General features: G+C 53.3%; 2 protein-coding genes across 6 annotated transcripts in view; one reads left to right on the top strand and one right to left on the bottom strand.

Moving 5' to 3' along the window:
• Positions 1 to 14682, top strand: part of ZBTB46 (zinc finger and BTB domain containing 46) — a 38004-nt gene extending 23322 nt beyond the window's left edge. For 3 of the 5 annotated variants that reach the window (XM_052683571.1, XM_052683569.1, XM_052683570.1), the window contains 5 exons: positions 5384 to 5556; positions 6854 to 6905; positions 6996 to 7307; positions 11194 to 11369; positions 13367 to 14682. In XM_052683571.1, coding sequence (XP_052539531.1) covers positions 5384 to 5556; positions 6854 to 6905; positions 6996 to 7307; positions 11194 to 11369; positions 13367 to 13747 — 1094 coding nt within the window. In that variant the 3' untranslated portion in view covers positions 13748 to 14682. The remainder of the gene's footprint in view (positions 1 to 5383; positions 5557 to 6853; positions 6906 to 6995; positions 7308 to 11193; positions 11370 to 13366) is intronic. The other 2 variants (XM_052683573.1, XM_052683572.1) reach the window with 1 other exon arrangement.
• SLC2A4RG (SLC2A4 regulator) lies at positions 14174 to 21660 on the bottom strand. Its single transcript, XM_052683596.1, is given in 9 exon segments — positions 14174 to 17962; positions 18042 to 18157; positions 18234 to 18483; positions 18570 to 18670; positions 19037 to 19275; positions 19345 to 19454; positions 20289 to 20440; positions 21285 to 21440; positions 21442 to 21660. Coding segments are annotated over 9 exon segments (1455 nt in total). The 3' UTR covers positions 14174 to 17850.
• Positions 21661 to 21836: the final 176 nt, after the last annotated feature.

Genomic DNA, 21836 nt, shown 5'->3' with positions numbered 1-21836 from the left:
GCATCCGGTACTGAGCTCTGCTTAATCGCACTTGCCGTGAGATTTGGAAGCCTGTGTCTGGTATTGATCCAACTCTAATGCTGACTGCTGACTCTGTGAGAGGAAGGAGTGTGAGGCGTGCGTGGAGCTCCTGTTGTCAAACGTCTGTTGTTCTTGTTTGCAAAACCCTGGCTACCAGCAAAGCACAAAGTGCTGGGGTCCTTCTGTAGCTGGAAATGGTTTGAATCCCAAACTGGCTCATGCTGAGAGCGGAATGTTGCTCCTGTTCTCATAAAAGCAGCTCTGGTTTTGTAGATCACTCAGTCCTTACTTTCTGCTGTTTATGGCCAGACCTGTAAGTGATGAGCAGCTGCTAACTGTTCTGTGACACTTGTGCAATGAGTGGCTCTCTGTGGGTGACTTGTTGGGGACAGCCAACTTGTACCAGGCTGTGCTCAGCACTTCTCTCGGTGTACTTCTGTATTTTCTTCGTTGCTATTGTAAAGTAGGTGGATTCTCTACTGTGCAAAGAAAGAGAAGGTATCAATGCTCTGTTGTAATGCCTTCAGAAGATAGGATGTGACAAAACAGAGCGAGCTGTGAGTGCCTGAGTACTACTTGTTAGCTTCCAGCAGAAAGAGTGTTTTAATCTATACAAAGAAAATGGACCAATTAAATGGCATGAAAATTCACTTCAGATATCTGTTGTATTTTGACTTTCCTCAATGACAAAGAAAAGGATAACTTTCAATGATTGCTTGGGTGGGTGATAAAGGGAAATAACTGGACTATCTGATGCCCTGGAACCTCTTTTCCTTTCCCACGTCTGAATTTAGAAAGAAAATAAATGTTTTGTACCTTACTGTGCCGTTCAGATGTCTGGGGGAAATTGCTAATGCAGCGTTGCTGTTACTCCTGCAGTAGTTCAGTGTCTGTCTCCAATTAAGCCAGACGTAGAAGGTTGAAGGTGGGCTGCTGCTGGGCGTCCTATGGGCTGGTGGTGGGGTTGTGCAGAGTGTGGCTGCTGCAGGGCTGCCGTGATCGATGCACGGTGCTGGGGGCTGTGATTGATGGCAGCTGGAATCGGTGGCTTCGTCTTCTGTCATGATGAAGTGCAGTGATAATGGGACTGCACTCCATCTGTCATCTCGCTTTTGGTTGGAGCGTTTTGGGTTTTCCTTAGAAGCTGAAGGACTGCTCTGCTGAAAGATAAATGAGTACCAACCAGTCATGCAAACCACTCTTAACTTTGGATGAGAAGTTAAAGATTCCCTCAGCAGCTGAGGAGTGGGGATCTGGTGCAGGCGTGGGGTTGGCAGGAAACCAGCTGGGTCTGCAACAAAGCTGGATGGATTTAGAAGTGGGAGGAATCCCAGTGGACTCAGGAGGGTCCCCTCCACTCCGGGGTTTCCGGTCCCTTTATTGGTACTTGGATTCCATTCACCTCAGCTTTAATTATCTCATCTTTCTGTAAGTGAATTGCTTAAGACAAAGAGCTGAACTGCTGGCTGTGTCTGCAGCTCTGTGGCAGCAGTCGATGGCTGTGGATGCTCTGTGGCTGGTTCAGGGCTTTTTTTTTTTATTTCTTACATTCTTCAATCACAGACATCTACTTCTTTCAGTCACTTGAAGTTCTGATGCTGCTTCTTGCTGTCTTGTTTTTCAAGTGGTCCTTCTCGAATACGATATGACTGCAAAGCAAATGATAAGAGTATAGGGATCCTAAAACCCAGTCTGGTTTGGTGCTTGCTTTGTGGGTGTTTCTGATGCTTTTTGTCAAACACAGGTTGAGGATATTGAGTCGTATGGGTTACACCCTCCCGAAAAAGGGAGGGGAGCACAACGAATGAGGTTCTTTTTCAAATACCCACGCCAGCACTGCATGTGGCCATCTTCATTTGTCCGACTGGAAAAGCAAGCGCACCGATCTCCAGAACTTTTAAGCCATTAATCTCTCCTGAGTTTAAAAAACCTATTTTGGATCTTAACTGCTCTCACTGCGTTGTCTTTGTGTTTTCCTACGCGCTGACGCAGCGAGGAGCTGACTCACACAGCAGCTTGAACACTGGTTTCTCATTTCTGGAGGAGCAGCCCCAGTTGTGGTGCGGAGCAGAGGGGCACACGATGCTGATGGGCCGTTCCTAAGGGGACGTAAATCTCTAAAGTTACTCCGTACATTTCAAGTTTCAATTTACTTCCACGTAGTTCACACTGCTGTAAAAGTTAATAGAGGATATCCCAAGGTTTTCATTTTACTCGTGTTCTTTTTTTTCCTAATTCACTGTACATTGTTCCGATATATGAGGTGTGAAATTACTTAACGTTCAGTAAATGGAAAATGAGGCACAGGATGTGAGGAGCGATTCTGTCTGCATCAAAACAAGCGTCACTGCACTGCTGTGGTATGGGCAGGCCAAAGTACAGCGTTTCTGAAATCAACCAACTCAAACTCACTTAAAAGCAGGAGGGAAAGTTCCTGTATCTTGTTGTCTGGGTGGCGTGAGTGGGTGGTTGGGTGGATGGATGGATGGATGGATGGATGGATGGATGGATGGATGGATGGATGGGTGGATGGATGGATGGATGGATGGATGGATGGATGGATGGATGGATGGATGGATGGATGGATGGATGGATGGGTGGATGGGTGGATGGATGGGTGGTTGGATGGGTAGATGGATGGATGGTTGGATGGGTAGATGGATGGGTGGATGGGTGGATGGATGGGTGGATGGATGGGTGGATGGATGGATGGTTGGATGGGTAGATGGATGGGTGGATGGGTGGATGGATGGGTGGATGGATGGATAGATGGATGGATGGATGGATGGATGGATGGATGGATGGATGGATGGATGGATGGATGGATGGATGGATGGGTGGATGGATGGATGGGTGGATGGATGGATAGGTGGGTGGATGGATGGATGGATGGATGGATGGATGGGTAGATGGATGGGTGGATGGGTGGATGGATGGGTGGATGGATGGATGGATGGATGGATGGATGGATGGATGGATGGATGGATGGATGGATGGATAGGTGGGTGGATGGATGGATGGATGGGTGGATGGATGGATGGATGGATGGATGGATGGTTGGGTGGATGGGTGGATGGGTAGATGGATGAATAGCAGTGTTGTTGGTTGGTTGGTTGGGTGGATGGTTGGGTGGCTGATAGGGTGACTGGCTGGATGGCTGTGTGAATGGCTGGGTGGTTGTTTGGCTGGATGGGTGGTTGGATGGATGAATGGTTGGGTGAATGGCTGGGTGGGTGGCTGAGTGGCTCTCAGGGTTTGTGATGTTCGTGGCACGTGCTTGAGATTGACTGCTACTGTGCAGTCAGAAACCTGGATGTAGAGGTTTTGGAGAAAGAAATATGTGAGTTATTTATGGGCAGCCTGGATATTACTGGTTACTGAACCTGCATGGCCTGGTTCGGGGCTGTTCTTCTGATAAGATGCTGTAAGAGTTTCAGCTTTCCCTTTCTTTCCATGGTTTTGGGGCTGCTCTTTGCCACTTTCCAGCTTCAGCAGTGCTGGAGCTCCTTGGTGGGACAGTGCTGAACTTTGGTAGCGTTGCTACGTGTAGTTACACCACAGCTACAAAATCTCAAAGGCTTCGGTTGGATGCTTTTAGATGTTTTTGCCAAGTATTATCCAAAGAATGAGAATTTTAATACACTTCAGGGAATAAGTTGGTTAATTCACATCTTTGTTTTCTCCTTATTCTTAGTTTTGCTTTTTCTTCTACAAGGAAGCGTTTCAGATTGAGGGTGGTTGGGTTGGGCTGCCCCGAGGAGCAGCTCTCCTCCTCCAGAGCACTCCATTGCACGCTGCTTTGTGGCTCTAAGTTTGGCTTTTCCTGTTTACCCTCTTGCAACTGAAACTGTTTATAGAAGCAATTCCTATGGAGCTTGTTGTCCGAAAGATTGCATGGCACACAGAGCTCTTTTCTTTTGGGCAAACCAGCTAATGCTTTATTTTTAGTTAGTTCATTGGGGCCAATAATTTATACTTGCACAACGTGTTAAAGAAATACATTTTGCACAGCAGTCAGTTTCCCAAATGGGAATTAAAGGTATTCAGTTTGGTGTGTAATTTTAAAACGGGGGGGAAAACAAGATTCAGGGGAGAATGAGTGTAATTGTAGATGAGATGTGATAACCTTTCCTCTCTGTTTCCCACAGCAGCATGCTGTCCAGCTGCCAGGGAACGCTGTGCTCACATAGCACTGCTAACCCAGTGCATCCCTGTGCAGAGCTGGCAAAAGGGAAGCGATTCATTCCCCATTTAAAAGTGAAAATACTTTTCATTAAAATTCAACAGATGGAAATTTGTAAGGGAAAATGGTTTCTCACCATACTGGTCAGAATGGGACAAAACAAATTCATTTCTCACGTACGAAGGGTGAGTCATTCGTATGGGTTTCTCCTCCTGCCTTATTTACACTAGTTAAACCCAAATAAACATCAGTGATTGTTTAAAAAAATCACGCTGGTGCCGTTGTGTTGTTTGAGAGCTGATTTATTTAATAATAATAAAAGTTTGGGATTGTTTGGATTTAGAAACCTTTGTGCAGTTGTACATGAGTGCCACGTTGTGACCCAGATGAGGGCATTGTGCTCCAGCACAGCATCAGCTTTGCTGTTTGCTGCTGCATTAAGGAGGGCTGCTCTTGTGTTCTGTTGGTACACTTCTGTATTAAAAATGAAAATCCTTCAGGGCATAATGCTTTAACTATGAATTGACTTCCGTGCAGTGTTTGCTTCTGACTTCACCTACTTGCTCATCCAAAAAAATAATAATAAAGAGAAGACCAGCCCAGTGCACCATTAGCATGGTGCAGTCAGGTGCTGGCTGCTGGTCAGCCAGTTGTCACGTGCTGGTCTTCGTCGTGCAGATCTCTTTTCTGTAGGGTTTCTCTTCATTGGGATGTTGTGTACTGCTGGCTGCTGAGGGGCAGTGGGTGGCTGTGCTCTGCTTCCATCACACCAGCAATGGTTTCCTGCTCACCTACAGCAGGGTTTTGGAATGGAACAACTATCGGGTGTGATTGAATCGCTTTGTACAACTGTTGGAACTTCCTGCTTGCTAGGAATAGCGTCAAAGCCACATGTATCTGTATTTTTCCATCTTTTATAAAGCACTTTGAGATCAAGGCTGCGTTAAATAACTCCAGTTTTGAGGTCCAAAGCTCCAGCGTCCATTTCCAGGAAACCTCAGTTACAGCCACACCTGTGTGTGCGTTCTGTGAAGCTCCCGGTGCTGTGCTGGCAGCGGCGCTCCCTGAGAGCTGCGCCCATCCTCCAGCAGAGCCCCCAGTGCCAGGAGGTCTCTGCCCGTCCCTGCTCTGAGCTGGTGCTGGTGCACGCGGGTGAGATTCGTTTCCTGTGTTCTCCAGGGCCTGGCACCAAATGGAGTCGTTCCAGGGGCGAAAGTGATGGCAAAGTGGAAGCTGCGTCCCCCCCGCTGCCTGCAGCACACCTTGCCACTCAGAGCCCCCCCGCCAGCTGCTCCTCTGGTGACATGTCACCAGAAGCCACCGCGAAAGGAGAGCTGCCCTCCTCCACCCAGGTAAGATCATGGGGAGAAAGGCAAAGGTGTCAATAGAATCCAGTTATCTCCAGTCAGGAGAGCTTTGAAAGACCATGGCCATGGAAAAAAGCTCCAAGTTCCCCAGGTTCAACCCCAAACCATCCCACCCTGCTCACTGACCGTGTCCCTCAGTGCCACATCTCCATGTGCTTGAACGCCTGCAGGGACGGTGGTTCTGACCCCTTAGATTATTGCAAGAAGCCAATATACCACCAATATCTTAGCTGTCATTTTAAAAAGAGGTCATTTTAAAACTAGAGGTCTGTTAGGGTCAGAGCTGTTGCTGCCCTTATATCTTCTTCCTAACCTCAGTGTGCATTCTAAAAGCTATTCATACTTTTCCATTAATAATGGCGTAAAGGTAGCTGAGCTCCCAGCTCTCTGCTGCCCATTTCTGGTGGTTTGAATATGGGCTTCTTTCAGTGATCTAAGTAGAGTTAGAAGCAAATTGCCATAGGATCTAATAGTTGAGTTGGAATGATTCTTACAGATTGCAGAACCACATTATGGTTGGGTTGGAAGGGACCGTACAGCCCTCTCAACCCCTACATGGGCTGGTCCTGCACCAGCTCAGCCTGCCCAGGGCCCTGTGCGACCCATCCTTGGGCACCTCCAGGGATGGGGCACCCATACCTTTCTGAGGCATTTCTCAGTTTCTGCAGTTTGGCACTACCCACGTGGTGGCAGCCCAGCTTTCCTCATGCAGAGCGGAGCACAGGAGCTGGGGCTTCAGCCTGCAGCCCTGCCGCACGGCCCCGTGCTGGGCCACCATCTGCCACGCTGCACACGGGGAAAAAAATCAGCTTTTATTTATAAGGTGGATTAGCAATGCCAGGGAGCATTGCGTAAAGGGAAGCGAGTTTTGCATGGGCTTTGCTACATGGAAAGAAAGGCAGCTGCGTGGGGCAAAGGGAAAATTTTCCACTTCTTTTGTATTTGGTGGCAATGTGCCCTGGGTCTGCTACTGGTCTGAGTGCGAGCTACAGGTGCTGAGGGACACCAAGAACTTGGTTACCACTTGAAATAGGCGCATTGGTGGCTGCCCTAAGCAGCAGCCCCGCAGAGCACAGCCTGGTGACCTCACTGTGACAAAGGGAGCTTTGTACGGATGGTGATGTGGGCAGGACAAGTGGTGAGCTGTGAGCATGGGGCCCGATCACATCACGGAATGACAGAACAGCCTTACAGACCAACTCGTTCCACCCAGCTGGGGCTGAGCACTGAGGATGGGTGCTTTATGGGCATGCCGTAACCTGAGCGTGCTTTCCGTTCGCAGGCTGCTTACGATGGGTTTCTGGCGCTTTGGCCATTTGATAACTCTGACTCAGGTAAGCAGAGAGTAAAAATGCTTTAGAAACAACCATTATTTTAACCCAACAGCAGTGATTTGTACACACGTGTGTCTGTTTCCGTTTCAGATGCGTGTTTGAGGTCAGAAGGCACGGATGTAACCCACGACAGCCCATTCCCAGACCCAGCCCTGCCCAAGGGACTGATCTGCGGCTTCTGCAGGAGGGTCTTTGAGCGTGCAGAGGAGCTGCAGGAGCACATCCACGGGCACATCTACCAGCACGAGGCTGCCCTCTCCCTGCTGCTCCCTCTGGATGCCCGTACACGGCCCGGCCTGCTGGGCACCGTGCCTCCCGGCCGCTTCCAGTGCGCCCAGTGCCCCGCCAGCTTCACGCTCAAGTCCAACATGGACCGCCACGAGAAGACCATCCACTTCAACTGTAAGAAGATGCAGTGTCCTAGCTGCACCGAGCCATTTCGGGACAAGACAGACTTAACCCAGCACCTTGTGTCTGTGCACTCGATCGAGCGCGCTTTTGTGTGTCTCCTCTGTGGCAAGGGCTTGGGCACACAGAAGAACCTCGCTCGCCATGCCAAGGTGTGCTGCCCGGCCGCTGTGTGTGCTGGGCCTTGCTGCTGAGCTAGGAAAACAAACGGTCTCCTTACAAGAGGTGTAAGGTTGTAGAGCAACTCCTCAAAACTGACCAGGTTGGGTGCTGGTGCCACACACCGTGTAGCTGCACCATGGTGTGATTCTGGTGCGGACGTGTCCTTGGTCAGTCTGCATCATGGCACTTTGGATGCCTTAGTGGTGTGATATCCTGCGCACTTATCTTTATGCATCAGTGGATCTCAAAGTGCTTTATAAAAGAAACGGTGATGTTTTCCTGAGAAATTAACATCCCTAAGCCTGTGAGCACGTTAGTGGAATTAATGGCAGAGTTCGGTATTCCGTGTTCTGGTCCCATGCTCTGTTCGTGGTACAATTTGAGCATTTCAGGGTTGTTCAGCTTGAAATGAGGAGCTGTGGGGGTGTGGGGCTGCTTTGCACTGCGAGGTGTTGTCAGGTCTGGGCTTCTGTGTCATCTGAAGGAGAGGCAAAACACTGTTTGGGGTTTGACAATTGCCACAGCGTTGGTGTATTTTAATACTTGATATCATTTTTGAGTTTTTAGAAGTTCTTAGAAAATATACCTGGGTATGGCTGGGGCTTTCTGCGGTTGTGCAAATTTTCCAGCTAATTTATTTAATATAATTTATGTTAGCCAAGATGAATGTATGCTTTGGAACTTGAGAAGGACTTGTGGAGAAGGTCTCAGCAGTGGTGTGCATAGAAAACCAGGGGTGGTTCTTAGTGAAAGGTGGAAATCCTACTGTAACTCATGTTTTGTGACATGAAATTATTTATTTAAAAAAAACACTGAATGTCTTTTGCAATACATTTACCTGTCAAACCAGGCTGTAGCAGCTGTTAAATGAAAGCAGCATAGTTAAGTGCAGTTGTTCTCATCAGCGTCTCTGCTGTTGTGTCTAGTTCACAGTGCATTGGCTTTTCTAGTTCCTTGTCAGCTCGTTAGTTGCCTCCTGGTTTACTTTACTCTTCAGTAAGCAGAAAGGTGAGGTAGTGGAAAGCTGAGCAAGAGGAGAAAGTCGTGGCCAAAATGGGTTTCACTTGGAAACGTGGGAGCAGCACAGCAGGGCTGTGCACCTGCGGAGGATTGCAGTGCTGGTCAGTGGCATTTCCTGCTGGTTCTTTGCGTGCCTGTGTGCAAATGTTGTCCCACTGTAATATCAGTCACAAGTCTGGTGTGTCCAAAGGACAAAGGTGGTGTTGAAAACCCCGCCACCGTCCCCGTGGATGGGATGTGACACGTGTGTCACACGGACACGTTTGCTCCGGATAGACAATGTCTGATTGTCCAATGGAGAGTTTCCTAATTAAAAATGTTGGCAGAATCAATTACTTGTAGGTTGTAACTGCATATGAAAACGCTCACAGATTGTTTGAGAGCTTCATTCAGCACAGAGCTATTTCCTTGCAGTCCTCCAGCTCTTTGGCTCCAGCAGCAGTTTCAGTGGTATTTCACTTTGCCTTCCTGCCTTCAGCTTGGAGGTCTTCCATAGGGTATCACCCATTGGGTTTGCATAGAAAACTCTTCTGATATGGTTATTTTTCCAACAGTGCTGTTATTTTTCAGGTGTTTAAAAAAGATCCAAAGCTAAATATGATGGCTCTCTGGTGACCATTAGTTCAATAAAACCAAGGCTGCCAAAGAGCAGTGATGCAGTGACACAGCTGCCCAGGGGTGATGGCTCACTGCCTCTGGAGGTGTTCCAGAGCTGTGGAGATGTGGCACTGAGGAACGTGGTCAGTGGGCACGGTGAGGTGGGTTTGCTTGAACTTGGGCATCTCAGAGCTCTTCTCCAACTTCGATGATGCTGTAATTCTGTGGCACTGCTGTGGTTGCACAACCAAGCTGTGCGTGTCCAGGACTGCTGTGAGAGCAGCGTGCTGCCGATGCGGGGCTGGCACCTGCAGCTGCCTCGTAAGCTTTTGTGGTAGCTCAGCCATAAAATGGATGATTGATATTCGTGGTAAACCCCCGAGAGCATCTGGTCATTGAGGTACAATCTGGTGGTGGAGGATGTGGGGGTTTTTTGCAGCATTTCCTTCTCCAAATTGCTTGGCTGTGTAATCCTGGCCCTGGTTGCAGGTACCTCTGGGTTGGTTCTTTCTGAAGTGGGGTAAAGCTGCTCGGGTGTACCAGTGGGATGTGCTGCAGAGTGGAGGGAGAATTGGGCATTGCATCCTCTGCTCTATCAGCTTACAGCCCACCTCCCCTGTCTGGACTGCCAGGCAGTGGGTTTATAGCAATCCTAGGGAGGACACTTGTTTTTGTGGCTGTTGTAATGCAAACGGTTACAGGATCAGACTGGAAACATATCTGTCACAAGTAGCCTTGTGCCATCGCTGTGAACCTTCTGCAAGACTTCTGCAGGAGAAAGTGGGCTCCTTGCCTCTGCTAATTACACAGTATGTCAGATCTGCTGTGGGACAGAGCACCTCAGCGGGCACCCAGAAACGCTGCTCCGTGTGTCACATGCCTACAGGCAGGTCTGCTGTGTGCCTTGTTCCCTCTGCTTTCCTGTCATTGTCATTTATAAAAATCCATTAGCACACATGATACAGCGTACTTATGATGATTAACTACAATTTGCTTTCTTTTTTTCTTCCTTCCTTGTTATGTAAACGATAGATTGCTTTGAGAAGTGGTGATAATTAGGACAAAAATGGGTGAAAATTAACATATGAATAGGAAGCCATAGCATTGTAAGAACTGTAGAGATTTAAAGGCATATCTGAGTGGATGGTCTATCCCAAATTTATAGTGGGTGGATGTCCTCGGGGAACAGCAAACACTCTGTTTCCACCTGCTGCATTTTGCATATTGCACTTCATTGTGTTTGGAGGAGGAAATACCAACACAGCTGCTGTGTGCATTCTGCTGGCAAATTGGACCCCTGGGCTGTCAGTGCTGGATGCGTCCCCCGAGCCTGCTGTCTGTGCACTCCTAAGGAGATGACAAGAAGAAAAGAATCAACAATGTCAGAACGACTTCAAATAAAATTTCATCATTTTCCAGTTCGGTATAATGTGATTTGGGGGGGGGAAGAACCACCAAAGCCTTAGACTTGTAGAGCTGGCTTGTAAGGAGGCTCACCAGGGCCATGCTGTAGTCTGGCACGATGCATTCCTCTGTATTTCTGTATCTGTGCTGCGGTAGCACTAGTTGGAAGCTGGATAATGGAGCATGGACAGTCCTGACCTCTTGTTTCTGCTGGATAAGCTGTAGTCATTGCACTTCCACTGAAGCAGCAGTGGAGCACACACAGGGGACTTGCTTGCAGCCCCAAATACCAGCACAGTGTGGTGCTGCTGCTTGGTTCTGCTGGCTGGTGGTCTGAAAACAAGCATTGGGGTTTTAGATACTGGTATTGAGGGTGATTCCCTACAGTAAATCAGAATTGTCAACAGGTTGCCAGCCTGCTGTGTTTGCTCCTTAACCAGCATTAGGCAGTGTGTGTTGGGCTGCTCGTGTTCGCGTTCTGCCTCGCTCCAAAGCTGCTCTGATGAAGGCAAAGCTCTCAGCTACAGTGGATATTAATAATATGGTATAAGGACATGGATTTAGAAAATAGCAGGTGGTGAAGGGGTGAGAGTGTGATTTCGCAGTGATCTGATCTAACAGGAAACGCTGAACCAGAGCACCGACCACGAGGGGACATTGTGAAAGTAATGTGCTCGTTTCGCTTGCTCTCTTACAGTCAACGAGTTCACAGTGATCAGGAAGAAATTCAAGTGCCCATACTGCAGCTTCTCTGCCATGCATCAGTGCATTCTGAAGAGACACATGCGGTCCCACACGGGAGAGCGGCCTTACCCCTGTGAGATCTGCGGGAAGAAGTTCACGCGTCGGGAGCACATGAAGAGGCACACGCTGGTAAGAGCTGGGGGCTGTGTGCAGTGTGGAGATGACATTCACAGAACTGGAGGGGTTGGAAGGGACCTCTGGGCATCGTGTAAGCAGGCTCCCCGGAGCAGGTGGCACAGAACACCCTGCTGGCCATGCTTTTTGACACGTGCCAGGGTGCCATTGGCCTCGCTGGCCACCAGGGCACACTGCTGGCTCGTGGTCAACCATTGGTCACCCATTGGTCACCCATTGGCCACCAGGACACCTGGGTCCTTCTCTGCAGTGCTGCTTCCCAGCCCACAGGCTGTACTGATGATATTCTTCAGGAGTGGGATTGAGGGGATCTGCAAGTTGAGTTTGGTCTCCGTTTCTTCTGCTGGAATCATTCTAGGTCACTGACTTGGTGCTTGGAGCTTGCAGGTCAGGTTCACTTTATTATTATACATGGGGGGAGATGAAAACAGAATCAGAATGTGAATCCATACAGAAGAGGAGTTTCTATCCAGATCTCTCCCTCAGACCATCTTCATGTAGGGAATGAAGGTAGATAGAAAACACCAGCTGGGTACAAATTTGTAGTACCAGAAAAAGTTCCTGAACAACAACGAAAAAAGGTGCAGTGCTGACAGTAGCACTTTGGTTTCATTCCAGTTGTCCATAAGTGACTCCAAGGTGTGCACTGGAGGGAAAGAAAAAAGATATTTGTTTCGTTTAAGTTTGTTGGGGTTTTTCTGTTTGTTTGCTTGCTTGCTTGTTCTGGAGAGCACACAACAGAGTTTAATTCTGCTCGAGTTTGGATGGGAAGCATCTCCCCAAGGGGTGTTGCAGTGAGACTCCAGGCAGCCCTGCTGTCCAAAGCACTCCTTCTGAAAGGGAGCTGTGAAAAGGGGCATTTTCTTATTCTGTGATTGTGATTATATCCAAATGGCACCAAGAGCTTCATCTACCAAAGACGTAATGCTCGTGGCAATCTGAGCGTCTGGGATCGTGTGCTTTGCTGGTCTGCTGATCTTATTTCCTTTTTGTACAGTGTTTTGGGCTTAATTGTCAGCTCTCTGGTAAATCTGCAGAGATGAGTGCTGATAGGCATCAAGGGAAAATATTGTATAAAAATAACATAGAAAAAGGAAACAGGTTCAGCACACACAAAAACTTTCTTTTCTTTCAGTTCCTCAGTTGAGAACTAAAGACAAAAGGGGCTATTTTAGTTTCGTGTTTAGCTCAGATCAAAAAGGATTTTTTTATAGCCTTCATATAAGATGTAAATTCAATAGAAATGTCTGTTTTCTTTGAGACAGACGGTCGAAATAAACACAGGGTTTTCTTCCTGAAGTCTTTGCATCTCGGATGGTGCCTCTGTGTGGTCACAGGGTGTAAGCGGTGCTTCCCGGCTGCAGGAGCAGGCAGGAAATGCTGCCCGGGGCCTGTCCAGCTCTGTGTCCAGCTCTGTGTCCAGCTCTGTGTCCAGCTCTGTGTCCAGCTCTGGTTGGAGGTATGGCTCTGTGTGTGCAGAGCTTCCTTCCTGCTCTGCTTGCAGCATCCTGAGTGGCTGCAAGCTGGAAGTTCCTCTCAAATATTCCCAGCTTGATCATAGGCATTTTCAAGAGGATTTTGAGAACTAGGTGGCGTGACAATGATAGGACAAAGGAGAATGATTTTAGACTAAGAGAGGGGAGATTCAGCTCAGATGTTAGGTGGAAATTCTTCACTCCAAGGGCAGTGAGGCTCTGGCACAGAACGTTGGGTGCCCCATCCTTGCAGGGGCCCGTGGCCCTGTGCAGCCTGCTGTGTGGGAGCCATCTCTGTCCACGGTAGCAGTTGGAGCCTTAAGGTCCCTTCCAAGCCAACCATGCTGTGATGACATGATTTCCCACTGTACTGCAGCGTTACAGAGCAGAATTACTGTGAGGGGCTGACGTCGCACGACGAAAGCCTTGCTTAGCAGAAAGGCAGCCGAGCAGCCCTCACGCAGCCCTCAGCCCAGCTCCGTCACCGTTAACCCTTCTGCTCCTCCCCTTCCCCAGGTGCACAGCAAGGACAAGAAATACGTCTGCAAGGTGTGCAACAGGGTGTTCATGTCTGCAGCCAGCGTGGGCATCAAGCACGGCTCCCGGCGGCACGGCGTCTGCGCCGACTGCTCGGGGCGCAGCGTGGCCGGGCACCTGGAGGCCAGCGGGGCCGAGGGGTCCCCCGAGGAGCTGTACCCTGGGGAGGGGGCGTACATGGAAGACCCGGATGACATCAAGGTGGAGGGAGACGAGGAGACGGGAGACGACGACGACATCAAATGGAAGGATGACGTGGGCATGGCGCACGACGACGTGATTTTGGATGATGACAAAGACGTCGACTCCTCGCAGGAGAACTCTGGGGAGAACGACAAGGATTTTACCTGGATTTCTTAGGGATCCTTTTGTCACGTTCTGTTGTTTGTAGGGGGAGGGAGGGCAGGGGAGGAAGGAGTACGTTGCAGAACCTACATAGCCTTGTTGTCGTCCACGTGTGCAAAACTATTTGTGTTTTCTAAACGAGTCCTGCTCTGTTCCACTTGGATGTGTGTTAGCAACACGGCCCCGCCGCCTGCTGTTCCTCCTCGATCCTGCATGGGGATCCTAGGGGCACGTGCCCCCGTCCCACCCTGCGTTGAGCTCCAGGAGATGTTGTGTCCGACGTTGGTTTTGGGTGGTGCTTAACACCTCTTCTATGGATTAACATCCCAGCAGCAGTGGAACTGCAAACTAGAGGTGTTGGGAACGAATGGGCGCACGTTTCCGAGGGCTTCCCCTAACGATGCAGGCCTTTTGCAAGTTATTTAAAGAGGGTTTTTATTGGTTGTTTTTTTTTTTACCGAGCCAAATAGATCAAAAGGCAAGTGGCATTGCAGCCTTACGATTCTTGTCATAAAAGTAGATTTTTAGCTTCCAGAAGGATCACCATCAAAAAAGATGATGGCATTTCTAGGACCCAGCGGCGTCGTACCCGTGTCCTGTCTTCCAGCCTTGCGTCTCCGCGCCCACCGATGGGCGCTGGCATTTTCATGGACTCTTTGCCATAAGGACACAGGGAATTGTCCACCTGTCGGCGTTTTCCACTGATATTTTCACTTTCCTCCCTTTGCTCAGCTGCCTTTCTCACAAATATATGCAAAAGAAAAAGCGAGACCTTTAGGATGAGCTGTGAAACACGGGACGCCGAGGTGAGGAGACCCAAAATCCTGCTGGGATCTCACCTGGGTGGGCTTCAGTCCATCGTTGGTAGGTGTGAAAGCTATTAAGGAAACCCTTCAATCTCAGCTGCACTGGTTTCATGTAAATTTGCAAATAAAATGTTTTTATGAGAACCAGGTTTCTCTCCTGGCGTGTCTCGCATAGGTTTGGGTGGCTCCGAGCGGTTGGATGCTCCGTGTCCAGATGGAGCGTGGCTGCCTGCTTCCAGCCCCGAGGAAATGACTCGCAGTGCTCTGCAGGGGTCCTGATGGGCGAGAAGAAATCCGTGTTACCTTTCACCTCTTTGCTTCTGGTGCTTTTTTATAAAAACAAGGCAAAAAAACAACCCGAAAAAGCTGAAGACCTCGCTCCTTCCTCGCTACGGAGCCGTTTTCTACGCCGCCTGCCACGACGCTCCTTGAAAGCTGCCGCCAAGGACAACCTGGTGCCGCCAGCCAAATGACTCCAAGGTGCTATTCGTTATCCTCCGACGGTGGGAAAGGATCTCGGTGGGGAGGGAGCTCCTTACAGGTGTTGGTTTCGATGGAAGCGTGGTTCTGCTCGGCAAGAAAACAGGGTTTGTGGTGCCCTCACCCCCACCGCTCCCTCGGGGTCGGAGCTGCTGGCTGCCAGCCCTGCCCTGCAGTTCCATGCAGACATCTGTGCGCGTCTCTGTTGGCGTTGTTGCACGTTGGGGATGGGGTTCCACGTGTCCCACTGCTGCCAGCTGTGCTGGTCCCTGTGTGCTGCAGCGGGGGGTGCTGCAGAAACATTGAGCTGCATAGACCTTGGTTTTGCATCGTAGCTCCACGTCGAGCCCCACGGCCGTGTTTGGGCAGACAAAAGCAATCCCCGTGTTCTACCATCAGCCTTCACTGCCGTCCTCCAGGCCCCAAAGCTGCCCCAGCCCCGTGCCAGGCAGCTCTTGACTCCCACAGATCTGTATTTATTGTCGGCCCTGTCAATAGCAGGGGCCCTCAGTGCCCCCACTTCTGTGTAGACAAACGCACACAGTACTTACAGATGGCTGCAGCTTTGCTTTGATATGTAAACCTATTTAAGAACAGAACCTGCACACCCAACCCCTGCCCCCTTTTTTTCTGTGACATTCCGTCCCACAGCACGAGAGCTGGGAGCCCCCATCCCCCCTCAAAGCCCGGGGTGACCTCAGCTTTGCTTCGTGTTTGGAAACGTTTCCCATTTTTCCTTTCCTTTCCTTTTCGGACATGGAGCCCAGCAGCACCATTTGGGTGCGCTCAGCATTGAGGATGCGAAAGAAAGAGGTTAAAAATGACTTTAAAAAGGAAGCTGCACAGAAAAGCTAACAGCGTGTCAGCATCATCATCCAGCACCACTCCTCTGTGGGGGCTGCACTCTGTGTACCAAACAGAGCCCTCTGACCCGTGCTCAGAGCCACAGCTTCGCTGCCCCCTTAGGAAAGGAACTCCATGCAAATGCAACAACTGGAATCCTTGCAGTCTTACCAAGGAGCTGAGCTTCTTTCAGCTCATTCTGCAACTCCTACGAAAGCCATACGGAACGGTTCTCTGTGGTTCTCTGTACGTTTCAGTTGCCCTGCGCTGTGTTTTGGGTTCCTGCCTTCGTTTTTAGTTCTTTAGTACGAGTGCTGTGTGTGTGCTCCCACCTCTATTTATTTTTCCAACGTGCTTTAAACCTGTCTGCAGAAATAAAGCTGAACAGAAAGAGGGCGGCGTTCGAAGATGATGATGGGGAATTATTTCCTTTTGCCGGAAATATTCTATATTATAACTGACTCCATAATGATTATTATAAAACCTGTGTTTGTATCGAAGATGTGTTTCATATTTCGGGGGAGGAGATTTGGGTCTCCGAGGCCAGCAGAGGACGTGGCTGTGTTGTACTGACTCCCTGTCGATGTAGTTCAGCTGACAGGGCCTCCCTTTGGACTCTGTCTGCCTGGCACCCAGAGCTGCGCCCTTTGAGTGTGCATACGTTGTGATGGGACTTAGCGTAGACATACGTGCAGAAATCAATCCCTTTCAATAAACTGGGGAAATTGCTGCTAACGTTGGCGTCTGGTTTTTCTGTGCTCTCCCCCAGCTGTGCCCGCTCCCTGCCTGCAGCTGGCTCCCAGCCCTCCATCAGCCCTTCCCCTGCCTTTATCCTGCAGGGGATCCCTCTGTTGGGGTGATTCCATCCCAGGGGGGCTGCAGCAGGACCGACCCCCCCCCCCTCCATCCCCCCACATCACGCAGCTCAGCGTCATCCTTTAAAAAACAAAAAGAATCCAAATCTTTTATTTTTTCTCATGGATCCGACCCATCCCAGCACCTCCCCGACCCCATTCCGGGGGCACCCAATGCAGGGATCCCCAAACCCCAGGCAAAGGGGGGAGGGACTGCGCCTGGGGAGGGGACACAGGGACTGGGAGGGGACAGGAAAGGGGCGAAGGCCAAAAAGCCCCTGAAGTTCCCTGGGCTGGAGGCATTGCAGCCCGGAGAGGGTTTGGGTGGGGGGGGGGGAAGGGAGGAAGTATTTAAAAAATAGGAATTTTCATATATTTCATTTAAAAAAATAAAAACACACAAAGGAGAGGGGAAAAAAAAAAAAGGGGGGGGGGGGGAGAAAAAAAAAACAACACAAAAAAAAAAACCCCAAAAACAAAACAGAAAAGGTCTTTGTGCAGTTTGGCTTAGTGCAAATGGGCGCGTTCTGCAGGCACTTCCCGGAGCGCGGCCCCCGGCAGGAGCTGCTGCTCCCCAGGTACAAAACATAGAGAGAAAAACACGCTACAAAGAGTAAAAACCCCCGCGGGGTGCAGGGGGGGCACCCAGTTGTGCCCATCAGCCCCCCGTTAAGGCGAGGACAGGGAGCAGAACCCACCCTTCTCCCTCCCCTCCACCCCCCCAAGCCCCAAGGCACAGCTTATCCCAGCAGCACATGGGCCCCCCCCCCCCCCCCCCCCCCAGCAGGGATATGGGCTGCAGGCAAGGGCTGGGGGGCACGGGGAGGGTTAGCTTATTTTCCGAGGATAAAGAAAGGGGGGGGGAAGCTCTGTGTTGGCGTGGGGGGGCTGTGTGCATAAAGCTCGGGGTGGGGGGGAAGGCAGGGCCAGGCCCAACTGTGCGTGGCCCCCCCAAGCCCTACAGTCCTCCCCCCAACAGCGTGGGGGCTGTTCCCTGAGTCCAGCCCCAGGGGGGAGCGCGCGTGTGTGTGTGTGTGTGTGTGTGTGTGTGGGGCGGGCTGGGGGGCGCGAAGGCACCTCAAGTGCAAAATGTGCAAGAAGGAGAGCTGGGGGGGCACGGCGGCGGCGGCGGGGCTCAGTCGAGGAAGCGCTGACAGGCCTTCTTCCAGCGGCACGCCGTGCACCACAGCTCCCGGTTCTCCATGCCGTACACCTTGCGGCACTTCTTGGCCTCCCCCCGTGGCTTCCTGCGGGGCACCGCCACGTCACGGCAGCGTCGGGGATGGGAAGGGCGGAGGGGACGGCGACACAGTGACACCAACTCACCTGGGGACGGCGGGTGGCTTCGACAGCGTCGGGGTGGGCAGCGCCGGCGTCCTCAACCCAGGTAAAGGCAGCCCTGGGGGCCGCTTCTCCCCAGCCGTGGGCCCTGAGGGGCAGCCCTGGGGACGCGGCAGCACGTCAGCACCCACGGGCGCACACAAAACCCTCGTGCACCGCGCTGCACCCCGGCCTCACCTGGTACGCGTGGTCAGTGTGGACGTGGCAGAGGCCCGGGGGTGGCGGGGGGCTGCGGGGGGGGCCCAGAGGAGGCTCGGGGCTGGGGAAGGGCGGCAGCTCGGGGCCGGGGAAGGCGGGCGGCACGGAGGAGGTGGGCGAGACGGGCGTCAGGCTGGAGAGTCCATCCGTCAGCGAGTCCACGTCCACGTCCAGCTCCGTGTAGTAAAAGTCCTCCTCGCCGTCGCTCTGCTCCAGGTCGGCTTGGCGGCTGTGGGGAAGCGGGGTTGGGCTGGGGGTGGACCCCACGGTGGGGGCTGTAGGGTTGGGGGCTCTGGGTGCTGCCCCAGCGCTTACCCCAGGTGCGCGGTTCGGATGTGCTTCTGCATCCCTGAGGAGCTGCTGAGGACCTTGCCGCAGCTCTTCCACAAGCACTTGAACATCACCTTGGTGGAGTTCTGTAGGCAAGCGGGGTCAGGAGAACAACTCCAGCCCTGTCCTCATCATCCCCATCACCATTCCCATCCCCAGTGCTGTCATCCCCACCACCTTCTTCATCCTCAAACCCGCCTACAGTCCCCTACTCTAACATCAAGCCCACCCATAATCCCACTCCCAACCTCATCCCCCCCACAAGCACTTCAGCTCCAAGTCATCAACCCTTACAATCATCTCCATTCCCAGCCTCACCACCTCCAGCCTCAACCCCATCATCAGACTCATCCCCAAATGCACCGTCGTTTCCAGCCCCAACTTCACTGTCAACCCCATCATCACTGTCATCCCCAATCTCATCCCTATCCCCATTCCTGTCCCCATCCCACCTTCCTCTTCCGCGGGATGGGCTCTCCAAACATGAAGTGGGTGCTGTCAGGTTCCTCGGGGCCATCGTCTGGTGGCAAGAAGGCACTGGGGTCATGGCTGGAGAGTGGGGGTGAGGGGGTGGAGGGGGTGGAGCGGTCGCTGGGGGGGTCCCAGCTCCATTCCCCGCTGGTGTTGCTGCTGCTGCTGCAGCTGAAGGACATGGCTGGTGTCTCTTTCCAGATCTCACTGCCAAGCTCTGCTGCAGAGAAGGAAGGTCAGCTCTGTAGCACACACCCAGGAACAGGGGCGTCCCGCAGCGTGCTCTTACCTGGGCCAGGAGGTGCTGGGGGGTGGCCGAGCCCCAGTGGGCTGCTGGAAAGGCTGGTGAGCACTGCGGCTGCCATCACCTCATCGATGCCTGCCTTGCCTGGGAGCTTCCTGCCAGCGTGAGCACAGGGGCTGTGATGATCACAGCCAGGATCCCCCACCATTGCTCCTCTGTGCCCCCCCACCTCCCACCAGGGTTCCCACAAGCCTCGGAGGGGAGACGGACCAGCACCAGGAACCCCATGGGCACTGACACCTGTGTTGTGCCACGTGCAGCTGAGAAACCAGGCTAAGCTCAGCTGGGGCCAAACAACTTCCTGAAGTGGAAAAAAAAAATTAAGAAAAACTAAAAACAAAAATTAGAGAAAAAGAGCAAAAATAAAAAAAAAAAAAAAAGTAGTGAGCAAGAGGTCAGGAGCAACAGAAGCCATTTTGCAAGTGCGTCCCCAAAGCTCCAGTGGGACAAATCGGGGCAGCCCCGGGGAAGGGCTGCGGGGGGGCTCTGCCCTCGCTGTGCGACCCTGAGGTTGGGAAAAGCACTGAGAAATCCGAGGGGGGATTTTTTATTCCACCGCCCCAAGTTGCGGAGCCGTTTGAATTCGCGCCTCCACGCGGAGCCGGGCGGAGCCGCTGCCGGTGCCAAGCAGCTGCCGCCCGCCCCGACGGCTCCGGTTACGGCACCGGGCGCTGTGCCACGGCCGCAGGCTCTGCTGGGAGCCCCCAGGGAGCAGCGACGGCCTCTGAGTCCACACAGAGGAAGGGTGGGGAGACCCACACGTCTTTATCCATGCGGGTGAGAGGAGCGCACCGGCCCATCCGCACCCTGACCCACCTCCATCCTCATCTTCGTCCACATCCCCGTTCCCAACCTTATCGCCGTCCTCCCCAACCCACCTCCGTTCCCGTTCCTGTACCCGTCCCCATTCCCACCCCGTCCCGCCATACCTGTGCCCTGGCAGGGGGATGCAGGCTGCGTGCAGCGCCAGGCACCGCTCCAAGCCCGCGTCCAACACCCTCAGCACCGCCTCCTGCTCGGGGGGCTGCAGTCCCAGCGGTTCCCCCAGGCGTCGCAGCCAGCCCCGCGCCCCGGGCAATGCCTGCAGGGAGAGGGCGGCCGTCGGGGGGCTGATCCCACTGCTGGTGGGTCCCAGCCCCATGAGATTGCCCAGTCTCTAAGGTAGGGAAGGAGTTGGCAGCGTTGAGACAGATTGCGGTGGGATCCTGCATGTCCCAAGTGGATCTCGGGCAGATCTGCCAGCTGGGAAGCGATTGGGATCCAGCAGGATCTCCGCAGGCACTCGCTGTGGGATGTCAGCACCCAATGGATCCCTCTGTGGGCAGATCCCAAGGAGATCCAGGGAGGCTGTGCTGGGCAGGGCTGGCATCCTCCAAAGCAAAGCAGCGGATCCCTTTGGAGCAGAGCACCGGGATCCTACAGGAATCCCCACAGTGCTGTGCAGCGGCTCCCTCCTCACTTGGGAGATCCCAAAAGGATCTAGCTGGGATCCGGTTGGGATCCCTCCCATCCTTCCCACCTGGGCCAGCCCTAAGGGCTGCGATCCAGTCGGGATCCATTTGGGCACGGGCCGGTATCTCCAGCTGAGCCAAGTGGGCGCACATCGGGCTGCAGCCGGGATCCACCTCGGATCCAGCCGGGCTGCGGTCGGACCCACAGGCCGGTTCGCGGGGTCACCGAACCCTCCCCAGCCGCTCCCGCCAGAGGCTCCGGGGGGGGGCGTGTCCGCCGGGCGGCCGCCAGCGGGCAGCAGCGGATCCCTGCCGGGGGCGGCACCGCAGAACGGGACAGCACCGGGGAAAGGGGGGGGGGGAAGAGCCGAGGGGAGCCGAGGGGTTCCCCTCCCCTTCCCCGCCGCGCCCCTGACCCCTATTTAACCGCTGGGGAAAGTTTTCTCGCTGTCATCCTCCGCCGCCCCCCGGTACCTGCGGGGCCCCGTCGTTCTCGGGCGGGAGGCGGCGGCGGGCGCGGCGACGGCGGGCGGCGGGCGGCGGCAGCAGCAGTGCGCAGGCGGCGGGCGGCGGCGCGGGCTCCATGCGGGGCGGCGGCGGCCGCGGGGCCGGGCCCGGCGCGGGGCGGGGGGGGAGCGCTCCGGCGCGCGGCCCGGTGTCGGCGGTGGCCACGCCCCCTCCCTGCCCCGCCGCTTTTTCCTATTGGTTCCGCCGTGGCGGGATGGAACGCGGCCGCCTCGAGGGCGGCTCCTGATTGGCTGAACGGCGCTGCCACTTGGCGCGCCGCGCCCCGCCCCGCCCCGCCGCGCACCGGCCCCGCCGCCGCCACCACCGCCCCCGCCGCGGCCATCTTCGAGCCGCCCCGCCCCGCCCCGCCGGCACCGGCACCGGGGGGAGGGGGCCGAAAAGCGCCGTGGTCCCTTCGCGGCCCTGCGGGTTGAGGGCGGCCCCGGGTGCCCCAAGTCAAGGGGGACCCCCAAAGCGGTGCCCCCGCCCCGCGATAACGCGCTGCGAAGTTGCAGCGAC

Source organism: Tympanuchus pallidicinctus, unplaced genomic scaffold, assembly GCF_026119805.1.
Source record: "Tympanuchus pallidicinctus isolate F22 unplaced genomic scaffold, pur_lepc_1.0 scaffold20, whole genome shotgun sequence".
Lineage (NCBI taxonomy): Eukaryota > Metazoa > Chordata > Aves > Galliformes > Phasianidae > Tympanuchus > Tympanuchus pallidicinctus.
The sequence above is the reverse complement of the archived record's forward strand: the minus strand, read 5'-3'. Positions and strand labels throughout refer to the sequence as shown.